General features: G+C 48.9%; 1 protein-coding gene across 1 annotated transcript; it reads right to left on the minus strand.

The window, feature by feature from the left end:
* Positions 1 to 1,614: 1,614 nt before the first annotated feature.
* Positions 1,615 to 2,617, minus strand: LOC123048762 (protein SRC2-like). Its single transcript, XM_044471799.1, has one exon. It carries the CDS (start codon positions 2,574 to 2,576, stop codon positions 1,842 to 1,844), a length of 735 nt encoding a protein of 244 aa, XP_044327734.1. The 5' UTR covers positions 2,577 to 2,617; the 3' UTR covers positions 1,615 to 1,841.
* Between the last annotated feature and the right edge of the window lie 14,980 nt (positions 2,618 to 17,597).

The raw sequence follows: 17,597 nt of genomic DNA on the forward strand, positions 1-17,597 counted from the left end.
CATTAATGCTAAGCTAACGGATGGGTCTTGTCCATCACATCATTCTCTAATGATGTGATCCCGTTCATCAAATGACAACACATGTCTATGGTTAGAAAACTTAACCATCTTTGATTAACGAGCTAGTCTTGTAGAGGCATACTAGGGACACTCTGTTTGTCTATGTATCCACACATGTACTAAGTTTCTGGTTAATACAATGCTAGCATGAACAATAAACATTTATCATGATATAAGGAAATATAAATAACAACTTTGTTATTGCCTCTAGGGCATATTTCCTTCAGTTGCAAACAACTTACACTTCGGAAACTACATCAGATATCTTGTTCTCTGCAATCCTTTACTTATTTGAGTAGCACTTGTTCTTGCTCTGTTCATGCTAGTTTATACTTGTTCATGTGAGTTCGTACTTGTTCCTACCTTTTGATTTTGTCTTTACTGTTGTACTTGTCTAGATCTGTTTTTGTTTCTGTAGTTATATTCTCAGATCTGGTTCTAGTTCTTTATATATGTTGTTTACTCTAATTTTTCTGTTGGAAATTTTATAATCTCCTATTCACCCCCCCCCCCCCCCCCCTCTATAGTCAATAATCTTGATCTTTCACCGAAGTTGTTCCTCTTCATTCTTTGTTGCAGGATCTTGATATGTTGGGTGGCCAGGAGAAGCTCTTCCTCATCGATGAAGTATGGTTCTCAAATTGAGGTACATACCACTACTTCACTTGCCAGGTCAATAACACCTCGGTTGCGCCAATGTGGTCCTCTAGCCTGGCTGCGGCTGCATGATCATCTCAACACGAAGCTGAACTTCCTATCATAAGTCGTTGTAGACTAACCTGACTCGCAATGGTGCCCCCATCCATTTGGAAATTGTTTCCACCTCTTCTTTGACTGCTGCCACGTCAATGCGGTCCGGGATCAGCTCGACATCCTTGCGGTTGGGCAACCGACTAACAACCTTCTCTTCAACTCATGTTCTTGCAACCTCCCCAAGAGGTTTGGGTGCGTTTGGCACCCTTTGATCGTCGCAATCCCGCGAATATTTGTTTGTTATTCCTGGAATGCACAGGTGTTCCATGACATCGACCAACTTACAAATGCAACCCTAATCAACATCATTAGTAGTCTCATGATATGGTTTGTCTTGTTCAAGATGTCGAGCCTTAGAGTAGCCATCGACTCGTGGTTTGAGTACATCCGGGTACGATCAGGCTCACCATTGTTCTCCTTATGCTCCTATTTTGAATGGAATTCAGATGTGGATTCTCTTCCGCGGTGACCGATTCGAAAAACATATCGTTACCCATCTTGAGTTTGATCCGACGACCCTGATTGTCACAAGTACATGCATTGGATCACAAACGTCGCCTCCAATAAACATTGTTGCAGGGGTAATCCCCCTTTTCGAAAAAATATAAACATTGTTGTGGATCGATGCTCTTACACTTCGCTTCCACAGCTGCACTTGGGATCACAGATGCATGCTGCTGTTGTTAATTTGTAATGGAATTGAACTTTGAAGTTTAATCACTCACAGCAGAAGGAATCGAGTAAGCAAGTACTCCCTCTGTAAACTTATATAAAAGTGTTTAGATCACTAAAGTAGTGATCTAAACACTTTTATATTAATTTATGGAGGAAGTACACTGCAATGGACAGCGCGTAAAGTAACAACGCAGTACAGAGTACAGACAAGTAGACTACAGGACTGACCGAATGTACCAAGCTATCTGGACCGTGTGCATCTCACGATCCTGATGAACATGTCAAGTTTTTATTTATTCAAGTTTGACGTACGTACTTATTTAGTTATACATCCTGATGAATATGGGAAGTTTTCAGAAGGCGACCCCTGCACCGTCGGCCGTAGGCTTGTACCCGGAGTCATGAGCCGCCTTGTCCGACGGCGGCATGTCGCCGAACACCATTCCACCGAAGCCTCCGCCGAGCAGCCCCGCGCCGAGCCCCATCGCGAAGCTGCCGTTCCTTACGCAATAATTCTTCTCCGCTGGCGACGCGGCGGCCGCGCCGCAGCCGGCGGCTGGCTTGGGAGCCGGCGGCATGAGAGCACACGCCTGAGGGTAGCGCGGCACCGCCGCCTCCGGCGCGTAGACGTACGTCGGAGGATAGTACTGCCATGGCGACATCACGGGGCCGAAGCGGTACGCCAGGGTGAGCATGCCCCGGTGCTCGGTGCAGTGCACCTTCCGGACCGGGTACGACGCGCACCGCGGCGGGCCGCCGACGCAGGCGCAGGCGAGAAGGTCGGCGAGAGGGATGAACACCTCGCCAACGTCGCGGTCGTCGAAGCCGAAGAGGCGCTCCGTGCGGAGGAGCACGTGGAGGTAGGCGCCCGCGGCAGCGGCCTTGGCGGCCGTCGGCGGGACGGTGAACAGGAACGTTTCGTCCCACGTCGGGTGCCTGGCGCCGTCGCGGTCGACCTGGCTGCACCGCCGCGTGCGAGGGTCGCCGAACACGGACGTGATGGCGTACACCTCCATGCGGCTGAACACATTGACATCCTTCAGGTTGTGACCCGACACCAGCGTCAGCTCCAGGACCCTGTGCGCCATTGCTAACTGCCCCAGCGCTGTTGGAGAATGGGAAACTACGTGGCTACTAAGCTGCGAGCTTTGCCGTACGGGCTTATGGCGGCCATGGCGCAGGGGTATGTATAGGAGTCGGGCTGGGCCCGCGGCCAGCGACGTACGAGTCGATCGGCTGCTCCAAGTTTGGCGCGCGGGCAACATGCATGCATGGATGTGCACGCATCCGATGCCAAGGGAAATTTCAACAGAATGTGCGCAACAGCTAGCTTGTTACTGATGACATCTGATATACAAAATTCTAAATTTTAAACCCTAAAGATCTCAACATCTCTTCTAGAATACCTGTGGTTGTGTGAATCAGTGAATTGTATAGGACTGTTAGGTTGCTTCTGATGAAAGATTGTTGTGCTACTTCTTTCCCACTGATGCGACATATACTTTTCCAAACTACTGGAAGAGTGGAAGGTGCATGATCTTTCCCACTAGATGGAATAGAATTCACAATCATAACTATGGACCAGCTGCATGCCCAATTGCCCATGAAGAACTAACAGACGTAACTTACGAATAAATATTCTTACTTAGGTAATAAGGAGTAGTAGGTAACAAGTTACTTGATTAACCTTGTGAATTTAAACGTTGGATAAAAACATTAAATTGAAGGACAGAAAAAAAATGAGCACCTAAGAAAAAACATCATTCCTCAAACTGAACTTACAAATGATAATGAAACAAAAAAACCTATGCTCCTCATGTAAAAAAATGGTAATATATTTTTTGGAACTGTTAACAATACATTCGAATCGAATGTTGAATAATCAAACTTAAAGACACCAATCGAGTTTTTTCTTTAGAACTCACAAAGCTTTATTACTCCGTACGTCACGATGTTTTCAGGGACGAATACAATATCACCGGGATATCCTAATCAGACATGGCGCCCATACGCTAACGATAAAGCAAACTTTGCGAGATTATGAGCCTCCATATTGGAGGTTCTATACTCATAACTAAAAACACATGAACAAAAATTACTAGATCTAGCTACTATTTCCTGAACTATAGCACCGAAACTTGCTGAGCTTCCCTCCTTATTTGCATCAATGGCCACCTTGCAAACGGATGCAACAAAAAATTGGTTTATGTATAGATCTTCTGATTGGGCATGTGCCTCCCTGATGGCTAGTGTTTCAAGTACTTGAGGATCATTGATGTTCCTGATTACAACTGTTGATGCTCCCAAGAAAGCACATGTTCCATCCCTACAAATTGCGCCAACAGCACCGAACAAGCCATTGCGAGACACGCTACATCAATGTTAGCTTTGACATGATCTTCGGGCACAGGCAACCAGTGCCTCGGTCTTGATGTTGATGGCGTTATTGCATGGGTGCTTGTAGTTTTGTTCCACATGAACTCGATGTCCTCCATGTAAGAGGCGGGCTGGGAGCCTGGGATCGGCTCGTGGCACCCTTAAGCCCAAAACGCTAGCTTGGCTTGGATACAATTCAATTTTTTACTGCATCCACTTAAATTCAGTGAGGCCAAAATAAAAAATTGAAGATAGTTCTTGACCAAAGAACTCAGCCATGACACTTTTTTGGATCGGAGGGAGTATCTAAAGCAAACCATAGTGAATAGTGAATACTAAAAGAAAAAAACAGCGAATATTTCATACTTGAATATCCTATAAAATGCTTGCAAAGAGGGTTAGGAGGGTATGAATGCACCAATCATCAGCATTAAACCCAGCATTATAATTAGGAACGTAACCCATTATTCTTAAATTGTTCCCACACGGTTTATGCACCAACTAATGATGAATGCATTCGACGTAGATACATATAGTACTCTCTACACTAGTGCAGAACTGGGCTATATCACCGGTTCGTAAGGCCCTTTAGTGTTGGTTCCGTAACCGGCACAAAAGGGTGGGGACTAAAGGTCCCCCCTTTAGTACCGGTTCAACATGAACCGCCACAAAAGAGCCACCACGTGGCACGAGCCAGCGCCGGGGGCTGGGAGACCTTTAGTACCGGTTGGTAACACCAACCGGTACTAAAAGGTTTACACTAGTAGAAAAATGGCCTAATGTGAAGCTCATTAATCCCGGTTTGTAATTGAACCGGCACTACTGTGACCATTAGTGTCCGTTCCAATGGCTAGGCGGGCGGTGCTCTTTAGTACCGGTTCGTGGCGAACCTTTAGTACTGGTTCATGCCACGAACCGGTACTAAAGAGGCTGTGGCAGGCTGTTTTCAGGCTGGGGCCCCACCAGCCCCTTTAGTACCGGTTCATGCCACCAACCGGTACTAGAGTTTTTTAGTTGATTCTATTAGCAGCGGTTTTTTAGTCCCACCTTGCTCCGCTAACAGGATTTTTACCACCTTAAATATGTTACTTCTCAAACTATCACAACCACTTGGTCTTCATTGAACTCCATGTGTAGAATTTGTGGCCGCGATATGAGTCTTCTCCGGTTTCTAAACCGGTGAGGACTCATATTGACAATTCATATTGTACACAAAAAGATCATTAATGATCACTATAACTTTTGGTGTATATTTTTACATGTTTACACATAGCAGTAGCGCGTTTTGGCTGACATGCGCTACTGATCAATGTATTTTTTATGTATATTTTTACATGTTTACACAATCTCTTTCGAAGTACCAGGGTGTCGGACGAAAACTCATATGTTACAAAGGCATTTCATTTTTTAAAACTTATTACAACTCCAGACTTTTTGTGTGTTCATTATGCACCATTCAAAGCCACGTCATCAACTTTCAACCCTTTCTGCCTTCATTTTCTATTTTTCATACATTTACTGATTTGTTTTGAGCTAAATGACCCTGAAATTGAAAAGCACTACAAATGAACTCTGAAAAGGTTGAAACTTGGCATGGTATCATCATTTCACCCACATAGCATGTGCCAAAAGTAGAGAGGATTACGGCAAAAACTGGATGCACTTCGTGTACAAACTGGACAATCTCTTTCGAAGTATCAAGGTTTTGGACGAAAACTCATCTGTTACAAAGGCACTTCATTTTTTAAAACTTATTACAACTCCAGACTTTTGTGCGTTCAGTATGCACCATTCAAAGCCACGTCATCAACTTTCAACCCTTTCTGCCTTCATTTGCTATTTTTCATGCATTTACTGATTTGTTTTGACCTAAATGACCCTGATATTGAAAAGCACTACAAATGAACTCTGAAAAGGTTTAAACTTGGCATGGTATCACCATTTCACCCACATAGCATGTGCAAAATAGTACAGATGGTTACTGCAAAAACTAGATGCACTTCGTGTACAAACTGCATAATTTTTTTCGAAGTATCAGGGGTTCGGACGAAAACTCATCTGTTACAAAGGCACATCATTTTTTTAAACTTAGTACAACTCCAGACTTTTTGTGCGTTCAGTATACACCATTCAGAGCCACGTCATGAACTTTCAACCCTTTCTGCCTTCATTTGCTATTTTCATGCATTTACTGATTTGTTTTGAGCTAACTGACCCTGAAATTGAAAAGCAGTACAAATGAACTCTAAAAGGGTTGAAACTTGGCATGGTATCATCATTTCACCCACGTAGCATGTGCAAAAAACTAGAGAGGGTTACGGCAAAAATTGGATGCACTTCGTGTACAAACTGGACAATCTCTTTCGAAGTATCAGGGTTTTGGACGAAAACTCATCTGTTACAAACACACTTCATTTTTTAAAACTCGTTACAACTCCAGACTTTTTGTGCGTTCAGTATGCACCATTCAAGGCCACGTCATCAACTTTCAACCCTTTGTGCCTTCATTTGCTATTTTTCATGCATTTACAGATTTGTTTTGAGCTAAATGACCCTGAAATTGAAAATCACTACAAATGAACTCTGAAAAGGTTGAAACTTGACATGGTACCATCATTTCACCCATATAGCATGGGCAAAAAAGTAGAGAGGGTGACGACAAAAACTGGATGCACTTCATGCACGAACTGGACAACCTCTTTTGTAGTATGAGGGTTTCGGACGAAAACTCATCTGTTACGAAGGCATTGCATTTTTTAAAACTTATTACAACTCCAGACTTTTTATGTGTTCATTATGCACCATTCAAAGCCACATCATCAACTTTCAACCCTTTCTGCCTTCATTTTCTATTTTTCATGCATTTACTGATTTGTTTTGAGCTAAATGACCCTGAAATTGAAAAGCACTACAAATGAACTCTCAAAAGGTTGAAACTTGGCATGGTATCATCATTTCACCCACATAGCATGTGAAAAAAGTAGAGAGGGTTACGGCAAAAACTGGATGCACTTCGTGTACAAACTAGACAATCTCTTTCGAAGTATCAGGGTTTCGGACGAAAACTCATCTGTTACGAAGGCACTTCATTTTTTAAAACTTATTATAACTCCAGACTTTTTGTGTGTTCGGTATGCACCATTCAAAGCCATGTCATGAACTTTCAACCTATCTGACATCATTTGCTATTTTCTTGCATTTACTAATTTGTTTTGAGCTAAATGACCTTGAAATTGAAAAGCACTACAAATGAACTCTGAAAAAGTTGAAACTTGTCATGGCATCATTATTTCACCCACATAGCATGTGCAAAATAGTAGAGATGGTTACTGTTGAGGATATAGACCTTGGAGTCACCCGCCAGGAGGGCCGGGTTACTCGTAGGGTCATTGCCAGAAGCCCGGAGCCAAGTTCCAAGATAATGGGCCAGAGATGGGCTGAGACCCGGATATGGCTTAAAGCCCGTAGTACAATCTTTATTGTTGTAGTAGAATTTGTAGTATAAGGCAAGTATTGTTTAGAGTCCGGTCCGGACACTCTTATGAGCCGGCCAGGACTCTAAGGGCCGCTGGGTGTCAGCCTCCCTATATAAAGGGACGACCCGGCAGCGGCTTCGGAGCGACAACAATCTGATCGAGAGCCGGGCATAGTTGTTTAGCTCCCTGGTTATCGAAACCCTAATTAATACCACCTCAACTGGACGTAGGCCTTTACCTTCACCGTAAGGGGCTGAACCAGTATAAACCCTCGTGTTCCTTGTCCTGCATAACCCCTTCAAGCTTCCTAGTTGCGATGGCTCCATGACTAAGTCCTAGCTTAAGGACATCTGCCATGACAATTCCACGACAGTTGGCGCCCACCGTGGGGCTGGCGCACGGTGGATTTGAGTTCTTGTAGGGCAGCTTCGAAGGGCTCAAGGGATACGCTGTGGGCCGGATGACCAAGAGTCGTCGCGGCAAGCTCTACATCGACGATGCGGACTGGGGCCCCGACGCCGGCTCAGTGGAGTACGGGTACCGGGTCCCCTCCGGTGGAATTCATGTCTTCATCGGCAAGATTGGTGAGCCGGGCCCCGAGCCGGATCTCCGCGCCGATCTCATCGAAACGGCTCAGCGCGCACGACCTGCCCGGGCCCTGCCTGCCTTAAGGCGCGCTTTTGTGGGATGCATCCACGGAGGGCCCTCTGATCCATCCGGGTCTGGTGATGAGGCGGCCGCCGGCTCTGACGGCGAGTCGGCCACTGATGAGTCAAACTCGTTGTACCAACTTCAAGATGGCAGGCTCATGAGTTGTTCCGATGGCAACAGTATTCCGGACCTTTTTGAGCCGCCAAGTCAGGTCGGAGTTTTTATGGCTGGTGCGCATCCTGTTCAGAACCCCGCTGCCGGATCGGGAAACCCGGTGCCTTCCCCGGCTCAGGTGCTGATGGATCTCACGGATAAGATGACGGCCCTGTTAACCGCCACAGTCGACCCGGCGGATCAAGTTCAGCATGATGCGGCGGTGGCACAGCTAAAATTGGATCTGATAAAAGCTAAAGAGGACCTTGCAGCGGAAGGGATCAGGCTGGCTGCGGAGCGGGCGGCTCTCGATGCCCGGACTCAGCTGATTCAGGCGCAGTCCTTCCAACTCACGATGGATCAGAACGCGGCCAATGAGGTCATGAGAAGGAGGCATCAAAAGGCTCAATCTCGACTCCCGCCGGTCTACGATCCGCGCAACCTCTTCAGCACGCCAGGTGCAGGGTCTAGTCACCCGCCGGGGGTCGTAGCACCCGGATCTGGACCCCTTATTCAACCACGAGTGATGGGGCCTCCCCAGGGGGCCCCTGCCCCGCCTCAGTATGTGCCAATACCCCCGGGCCATTATAATAACCCGCTGGAGAACATGGTCGCCGCGGCGGCACGGCTGGCGGTTCTGCCCGTTGATGGCGACTCTCCGACGGCTATTGAGACCCGCCGGGTCAGAGAACTCCTTCAGACAGCACTGGCGCAACAAGAGGCGTGCTCCTACAGCCGGGATAGGATCCATTCAACCCCTCGTCCAGGGCAGAGCCCGAGTTACAGCCGGCACATGGTCTCGGCGACCGGCTCAAGTAATGTCCGACGCCATGACCCGCCCCCTGGTCATGGCCCGGCTCATAATGGAGCCTTCTACGTAGCAGACCAAGCACGCCAGGAGGCGGAGCAGGCGCCTCAATTGACGGCTTACCAGACCCCCCCGGCTTATCCGACGACGTCCGTTGATGCGGGTATCCCTACCAGAACCGGGGGTGTCCCTTGTTTGGTGCCAGCTATCCGTAATGAACGTCTACCCAAGGACTTCAAAGGACCTAGGAAGGTGCCTAACTATACAGCAGACTTACAGCCTGCAGCCTGGATTGAGAGTTATGAGATGGCTATGGAATTGCTGGAAGTCAGTGAGGCGGCCAAATATTTCACCATGATGTTAGATGGAACTGCCCGCACGTGGTTGAAAGGGTTACCGCCGAACTCCATTGGGTCTTGGGCTGAGCTGAAAGCCCGGTTCATTCAAAACTTCAAAGATACCTGCAGGCAATCTATGTCAATTGTGGATCTGACTAACTGTAAGCAGCAGGAGGGTGAATCCACGACCCGTTGGGTTCGCCGGGTCAAGGAGATCATACATTCATCGGATAAGATGGATGCCGGCTCTGCAGTCTTAATGTTGGAACAAAACTGTCGTTTTGTGCCCCTAAAGATGAAACTCGGGCGGCTTAAGCGTGACTGTACCGATATGGGCACACTGATGGCGGCTCTTGTCAAGTACGCCGATTCCGATGGTACCAAGGATCCCCCTTCAGATGATGAAAGGACAGGGAAGGGAAAGAAGAACGGCAACGGCAAGGGTCCTCAGTTTAGCCCGGGGAACCAAGGAGGAGGCAAGCGCAAGGCCGATGGCAGCCTAGAGTTTGTAGCCAACACCAACTCTCAAGGTAATAACCAGCGACGCAAGGGGAGGCCCCCTCCCCGAGGCGGCGGGTCAGGACCTTCTCTGGAGCAGCTGTTGAATGAACCTTGTCCGAGACACGGTTCTAGAGAGAAGCCAGCGACTCATCTGTGGAAGGATTGTGCTATCATGAAGGCCTTTAAAAACTACAATGGTCCGGGTGGCGGCTCAGGCGCCAGCGGCTCAGGCACCGGCGGCTTTCATGGCCCGGGCGGCGGGTCAAATTCCGGTCCTCAGAACGGCCAAGGGGGCTTTAATCAACAGTCTGGTCAGGGTCATCAACAGCAGCAGGGGGGTTATCAGACCAACCCAAAGCAGCTTAGCGGTGGACAGTATCATGTGTTCACCACTAGTTTGTGCAAACGAGACGAGAAGATTCACAAGAGGGCTGTTAATGCTGTTGAGCCGGCGGTTCCACGCTACTTACGATGGTCTGAGCAGCCCATAGTGTGGAGTAGGGAGGATCACCCTCCCCGGGTGTATAACCCGGGCCACCTGGCCTTAGTGGTGGCTCCTCAGGTGGGAGGCTATAAGTTCACAAAGGTACTCATGGATGGAGGCAGCAGCATCAACATCCTCTATTATGAGACTTTCCGTCGTATGGGGCTAGTTGATAAAAACCTCAGCCAGTCAAATACTATCTTCCATGGTGTGGTACCCGGTAAATCGGCTTATCCAGTCGGCAAGATCGAACTGGAAGTGGCTTTTGGTGACGAGAACAACTACAGGGTGGAGAAGTTGACCTTTGAGGTGGTCAAGATAAGAAGTCCATACCACGCCATATTTGGACGGTCGGCTTACGCCAAGTTCATGGCACGGCCGTGTTATGTGTACTTACAGCTCAAGATGCCGGGTCACAACGGGACCATTACGGTTCACGGCAGCCGGAAAGTGGCTCTGGAGTGTGAGGAAGGTGACGCAGCTTATGCGGAGTCTGTTTGTGCCACAGAAGAGTTGAAATTTTATAAAGACAATGTTGACCCAACAGATATGACCTCTCTGAAAAAGCCAACCACGGAGAATGAACCAGCAATGAAGTTTAAATCAGCTGATGAGACTAAACTTGTTGATTTTGTTCCAGGTGACTCGTCTCAGCAGTTTAGCATCAGTGCAAATCTGGACCCGAAATAGGAAAGCGCGCTCATCGAGTTCATCCGTGAGAATAGGGACATCTTCGCGTGGAAACCTTCTGACATGCCAGGTGTACCTAGAGAACTCGCTGAGCACACTCTCAATGTTGATCCAAAATTTAAGCCGGTCAGACAGTTCCTTCGACGGTTTAACGAAGAGAGGCGGAAAGCTATTGGTGAAGAAGTGGCCCGGCTCTTGGCGGCCGGGTTCATTGTTGAGGTTTTTCACCCAGAGTGGTTGGCTAACCCGGTGCTCGTACTCAAGAAGAACGGCACCTGGCGGATGTGTGTGGACTACACGGACTTGAACAAGGCGTGTCCGGCTGATCCTTTTGCTCTCCCCCGTATTGATCAAATCATTGATGCTACGGCAGGTTGTGCACGCTTAAGTTTCTTGGATGCCTATTCCGGGTATCATCAGATTAAGATGGCAGTTAAGGACCAGGAGAAGACGGCGTTCATCACTCCCTTCGGAGCCTTCTGCTATGTGTCTATGCCCTTTGGACTCAAGTGTGCACAGGCGACTTACCAGCGTTGTGTACAGAATTGTCTTCATAAACAGATCGGGCGCAATGTTCACGCTTACGTGGACGATATTGTGGTTAAATCCATCAAGGAGGAAACCCTAATAGATGACTTAAGGGAAACCTTCGATAATCTCCGGGTCTACAAGATGATGCTTAACCCGGCCAAGTGTGTTTTTGGTGTTCCTGCAGGCAAACTATTGGGCTTCTTGGTTTCTGACAGAGGCATTGAGGCTAACCCGGAGAAGATCAAGCTATCACCTCCCTAGCTAAGCCGGCATGTATAAATGATGTTCAGCGTTTGGCGGGTCGCATCGCTGCTTTAAGCCGGTTCATAAGCCGCTTGGGTGAGAAGGCTATGCCCTTATACCAGTTGCTGAAGAAAACTGATAACTTTGTCTGGAATGATGCAACTAATACCGCCTTTGAGGATTTGAAAAAGCAACTGGCAGAGCCCCCCGTCCTTGCTGCTCCGGTTGATAAGGAGCCCTTGCTACTGTATGTGGCGGCAAACACACGAGCCGTCAGTGTGGCTATGGTGGTGGAGCGTAAGGAGACGGGTAAGGAGCATCCGGTTCAGCGGCCGGTTTATTATGTCAGTGAGGTGCTTATTGAGTCCAAGCAGCGATACCCGCACTGGCAGAAGCTTGTATATGGTGTGTTCATGGCGAGCCGGAAACTCAAGCATTATTTTCAGGGTCATCCCATCACTGTGGTCAGTTCTGCCCCTCTTGGGGATATTATCCAGAACAGAGAGGCTACAGGGAGAATTGCTCAGTGGGCTATTGAACTTGGGCCTCATGGCCTCAAATATGTGCCACGCACTGCTGTTAAATCTCAGGCTTTGGTGGATTTTATTAATGATTGGACAGAGTCGCAAGTGCCTGAGCAAAAGCCGGATAACACTTATTGGACTATTCACTTTGATGGGTCCAGGCAGCTGGAGGGCTCGGGGGCTGGTGTTGTATTGGCCTCCCCTAGGGGTGACAAGTTCCAGTATGTGCTACAATTGATGTTTCCTTGCACTAACAATGCGGCTGAATACGAGGCTTTACTCCACGGTCTTCGGGTGGCTAAGGAGATGAGCTTAAGCCGGGTACGGTGCTTTGGGGACTCAGATTTGGTGGTTCAACAAGTATCAGGCACCTGGGATTCTAAGGATCCCCTCATGGCGGCTTATCGCCACGAGGTTGATGCCATTGCTGGGCACTTTCAGGGATATCAAGTGGAGCACATTGATCATAGGAAGAACGAGGCGGCTGATGCTTTAAGCCGGCTCGGCTCTCAGCGAAAGCCGGTGCCGCCTAACACTTTCCTGGATGTCCTATATAACCCTTCGGTTAAGTTGCCCACAGAGGAGGACTTGGCTATCCCTGACCCGGAGGCACGACTGGTGGCGGCTCTTCATGTCATACCAGACTGGACAATGCCATACCTGGTTTATATAACCCGGGGAGAGTTGCCTGAGGATGAAACTTTGGCCAGGAAAATAACCCGGCGGGCCAAGTCAATGATTGTTATCAACGGCGAGTTGCATCATCGCAGTATTTCAGGGGCATTTCAGCGTTGTATTTCCCCTGAGGAAGGTCAAGAGATCTTGCGCGAGATCCATGAAGGGGATTGCGGCCATCATGCCGGCTCAAAATCCCTTGTGGCCAAGGCTTTCCGTCATGGTTTTTATTGGTTGACGGCTCACGCTGATGCAGAGGACTTGGTCAGTAAGTGTGATGGTTGCCAAAGGTTCTCACGACGGGCTCATGTGCCGGCTCAGGAGTTGAGGATGATCCCAATCACTTGGCCCTTTGCGGTCTGGGGGCTTGATATGGTTGGGCCTTTTAAACGGTCCAAGGATAAGAAGACCCACCTCTTGGTGGCAGTTGACAAATTCACGAAGTGGGTGGAGGCTGAGCCAGTTAGCAAGTGCGATGCAGCCACGGCGGTTCAATTTATGAAAAAGGTGATTTTCCGCTTCGGCTTTCCGCACAGCATCATAACTGACAATGGCACCAATTTATCCAAAGGCGCTATGGAGGAGTTTTGTCAACGAGAGCATATCCGACTTGATGTTTCTTCAGTGGCTCATCCCCAATCCAATGGTCAAGCTGAGAGAGCTAACCAGGAGATTCTGAAGGGCATCAAACCCCGGCTTTTGGTCCCTTTGCAACGGACGCCGGGTTGTTGGGTGGAGGAGTTGCCCTCCGTCTTATGGAGCATCAACACTACTCCTAACAGGTCTACTGGCTTCACGCCTTTCTTCATGGTTTATGGAGCAGAAGCAGTCCTCCCAGCGACATCCGTCACGATTCACCTCGTGTGGCGGCTTATGTTGAGACGGATAATGAACAGGCGCGCCAAGATGCTCTGGACTTGTTGGACGAATAGCGTGATGTGGCAGCAGCCCGTTCAGCGATTTACCAACAAGACCTGCGCCGTTATCATAGCCGCCGGGTCAAATCCCGGGTCTTCCAGGAAGGCGACCTTGTGCTCCGGCTCATCCAGGATCAAACAGATGCACACAAATTATCCCCACCTTGGGAAGGGCCCTTTGTAGTCAGTAAGAACTTGCACAACGGGTCATATTACCTCATTGATATTCGGGAACGTAAAGATTCGCGTAAATCTGAGGAGGAGACCCGTCGGCCGTGGAATATAGCTCAGCTTCGGCCTTACTACACTTGAGCTACCGGCTCTTGTGGTGTACATATTTATCTCAGACATGTATATATTATGATAAGCAATAAAGCAGGACCTCTGTCCTTTTTTCTCCTCCAAATATACGTGTGTCATTTTCTCATACTAATTTGAAAGGAGGATCCGGCTTATGATCGTATTCGAGTCTAGCCGTAAGTAGTAAGATCACTTGGGGGCTTCCTGTTCAAACATGGGTCACATTCGAACCAAAGAGAACATAGCTGTCGATACCCATTTGATTGGCAAAGTGCCGAGCTCATTGGGAGGTTGCCTTTGGTCATATTTGAATCATAGTGTAACCCCTCTGAGAACCGACGTGGATCGTATTCGAATCAGCGTCGTTAAACAATTTTCAGAATCACTTGGGGGCTTCCTGTTCAAACATGGGTCGTATTCGAACCCAAGAGAACATAGCTGTCGGTACCCTCTTGATTGGCATCGCCACACCCATTGGGGGCTATATGATCGTATCCGAATCTTGGCTTAACCCCTTTCAGGCCGGGTCTCTGGTCGTATTCGAACTGGAAGCCCCTAAGATCTGATTATCACAAAGTCTACTCTGATTATGACAAAGTGTGCATGGCCGGATTTCGCTTGCCGGCTTAATTTTGGATTTATCTTGTTAATTGAACATCATGGATGTCATCAAGACAAGTCAATTAGAGTTAAGATACCAACCGTGCTACCCGAATTATTTAATCCGGAAGTATGTTTACAGGCCGTTAAGTGTGTTATGATGGCTATGTTCAGAGTGTCACTAAGGACCAGTCCTTTTTTGAGTCATATTCCGGGTTATCCATCTCAAACACCTGATTCTCAGGGTGGTAAGCCGCCTTGAGACTTGTGATTTGCTTTTCTATACAGATACTTAACGGCACCTGTTAAGGTTGAGAAGGACAAAGGGATAATTATGACCCGGAGGAACACCAAAAGGATAACATTACGGGATTGCAGCATTCATTACATGCACGATGGCACGGCAGAGATAAATTGTTGCACTTATTCTATTACAAAATTCACCAAGTCTCAAGGACGGAGCGTTGTTCGGTGAACCGCCAGCCGCTTTATGACGCCTGTTGAGTTGAAGTCCCCGGCTCGTCTTCTGCTCCGGCTGATCTCAAGACCTCGAAGGTTGACGACTTCCAGTCGATGCCGCTGAGAGCTTCGAACTGGGCTTCTTCGTCAATTAACCCGGCCGGGTCAATCTCGGGGGCGAAGGTGTGCTGGCGAGCCGGAGGAATCAGACTGAGAGCTTCATAGCGAGGGGTTGGAATCCTCTGATTCTCCGCGTTGTACCCCGGCTGATACTTGGTTAAGTCGGTGTCGTCCCGATGATGGTGGCCACCGGGCGTACAGCCTTCACACATGCCGCGAAGTCCTTCTGGTCGAAGGCTGAGCCGTCTTCCTTCAGGCTTGGGTAACCCAGGGCGATGTCTGCCGGGTCTAGCTCCGGCAGGAATGCTTTGGCCCGGCTCAGCGCGGCAATTGCTCCGGATCTTGCGGAAGCTCGGCGTAGCTCCTGGATCCGCCGTGGCAGAACAACGAGCCGGCGCAGGACTTCGGCCAGATGGGTTGGCACCTCGTTGGATAGGGCCACCACAGCTAAGGCGCGCTGTGACCCGGTGTAGAGTTGTTCCACCAGGGTGTACACGGCCTTTAACTTGGTGACCACGCTCTGGTTCAGGTTGGCACTCCTGGGACCTGTTTAAATAAAGATCGGGTAAGCCGGTGACAAGGATGAATTATAACATATACAGACTTGATGAAAGCCGGCGAGGTGACTTACCAAAGATAGCAGCCACCATCTGGGAAACCTGGCGCTTTAGGCTGGAGAGCTCAGCGGTTTTCTCATTGAGGGCCTTCTCCGCCTATTCTGCCCGGGTCACCAGGGCGGCTTTCTCCTCAGCCCAGGCCTTCCGCTCAGCATCGAACTCGGTCTTCAGCTTCTCTTGAGCGGCGATGCTGGAGACAAACTTGGCGTTTGCCTTCCGGGTCTCCATCTCTTGTGTCTTTAGCCGGCTCTTGAGAGCCGCCAGGTCCAACTCTAATTTCTTGCCAACAGCCTGCATATATTTCCGGGTTATTAACAGTCATTCTATAAGTCCCAAGCGTTTTCCAAGCAAAGACACTTGGCACTTGGGGGCTAATGCATATTGAACGTATCTATCTACATACTGCCGGTTCAATTAAGTAAGCTGGACTCTAAGTCTACAACATATTCAAGTATAAGTCATAGACTTGGGGCTCGCGTGACAGGGATCACTATGCAGAAAGTAAGAAGACAGCAGAAGGTTACCTCAGACTTTTGTTGGATCTGGTTGACCATGGCGATCTCGGCGTCCCGGCTCTTGTGAACCTGGCTGATGTAGCCAGAAACGAGCTCTCCAATGCTCAAATCGGTGTAGCCCGAGAGATCCAGATTCACCCGGTGGGGTTGCAGCAGCTCCCCCTTCACGGAGCATTGGGCCAGTGCGGTCGGCCTCCCCGGCTCAACATACTCCGTCCAGGTAATTACCACGTCCGGGTCGTTAGCCGGTGGGGTTGAGCCGGAGGCCTCCGGATTAGCTGACGCTTCGGTCGTTGTCTTGGTGGTCGGGGCAGGGGCTTCAGGCGCCGTATCCATGGGAATGGTGGCTTCGGAGGCGGCTGGCGGCTCTTGAGCCGTCGTCTCCGGCTCCGGCAAGTCTGGCACTCCGGCTGACCTGGTCTTCTTTGCTCTTTTGGTGAGCTTTGCCTGGGCACTGAAAAGACAGAAGTGTTAGGCATACAAAGAGTAAATACAGACAGATAATGTAAGGAGATTGTTATTACCCGGGTGCAGTTTTGAAGGCCGGCAGACTTGACTGCATGGAGTCACCCGAAGAGGGGGAGGTCTCCTGGTAATTGGAGTCAGAAGAGTTGAGTGGCTGACGGATGACACCCGCCAACGGATGAAAAGGGTACAGGTGAGAAAAACCTCAGTGCGACGCTTCCTTGTCGCGTCGGGTAACCCGGCGGAGAGGTCGGTGTCCTTGCGGGCCCGGGTGTGACGCCGGCTTTCGTGAACCTGCTGCTTCAAAAGAAATTGAGGGTCTTGATGAGCTAATGGATGAGAAAAGCTTACTTTCCGGGTTACTCTTCGGACTTTCAGCTGTGGCAAAGGCTCCAAGTCGGAGGAGAGTAATGTTACCTCTTCAATCACCGGGTTACTGGCGCCGGTGTCATCCTATCAATAAGCAAAATGATGGTAAAGTGGACAGCAGCAAACAACAAACATGGCAAGAGTTTAAAGGTTTAAGGGTTACCTCTGACTCGGAGCTATCGCTTAATTGCAGAAGCTCCGAAGCAGTGGGTCTGCTTCCTTTTTTGCGAGGGGCGGCTCTCTTGGCGGCTTTCTTCGCCTTCCTGGCCTTCTTGGCCGCCTCATGGTCATACTTGA

This window comes from Triticum aestivum, chromosome 2D (genome assembly GCF_018294505.1).
Source record: "Triticum aestivum cultivar Chinese Spring chromosome 2D, IWGSC CS RefSeq v2.1, whole genome shotgun sequence".
NCBI classification, from domain to species: domain Eukaryota; kingdom Viridiplantae; phylum Streptophyta; class Magnoliopsida; order Poales; family Poaceae; genus Triticum; species Triticum aestivum.

What these genes read in the sequence shown, in the direction of transcription:
- LOC123048762 (XM_044471799.1), bottom strand. Translation starts at nt 2,576, where the DNA reads ATGGCGCACAGGGTCCTGGAGCTGACGCTGGTGTCGGGTCACAACCTG.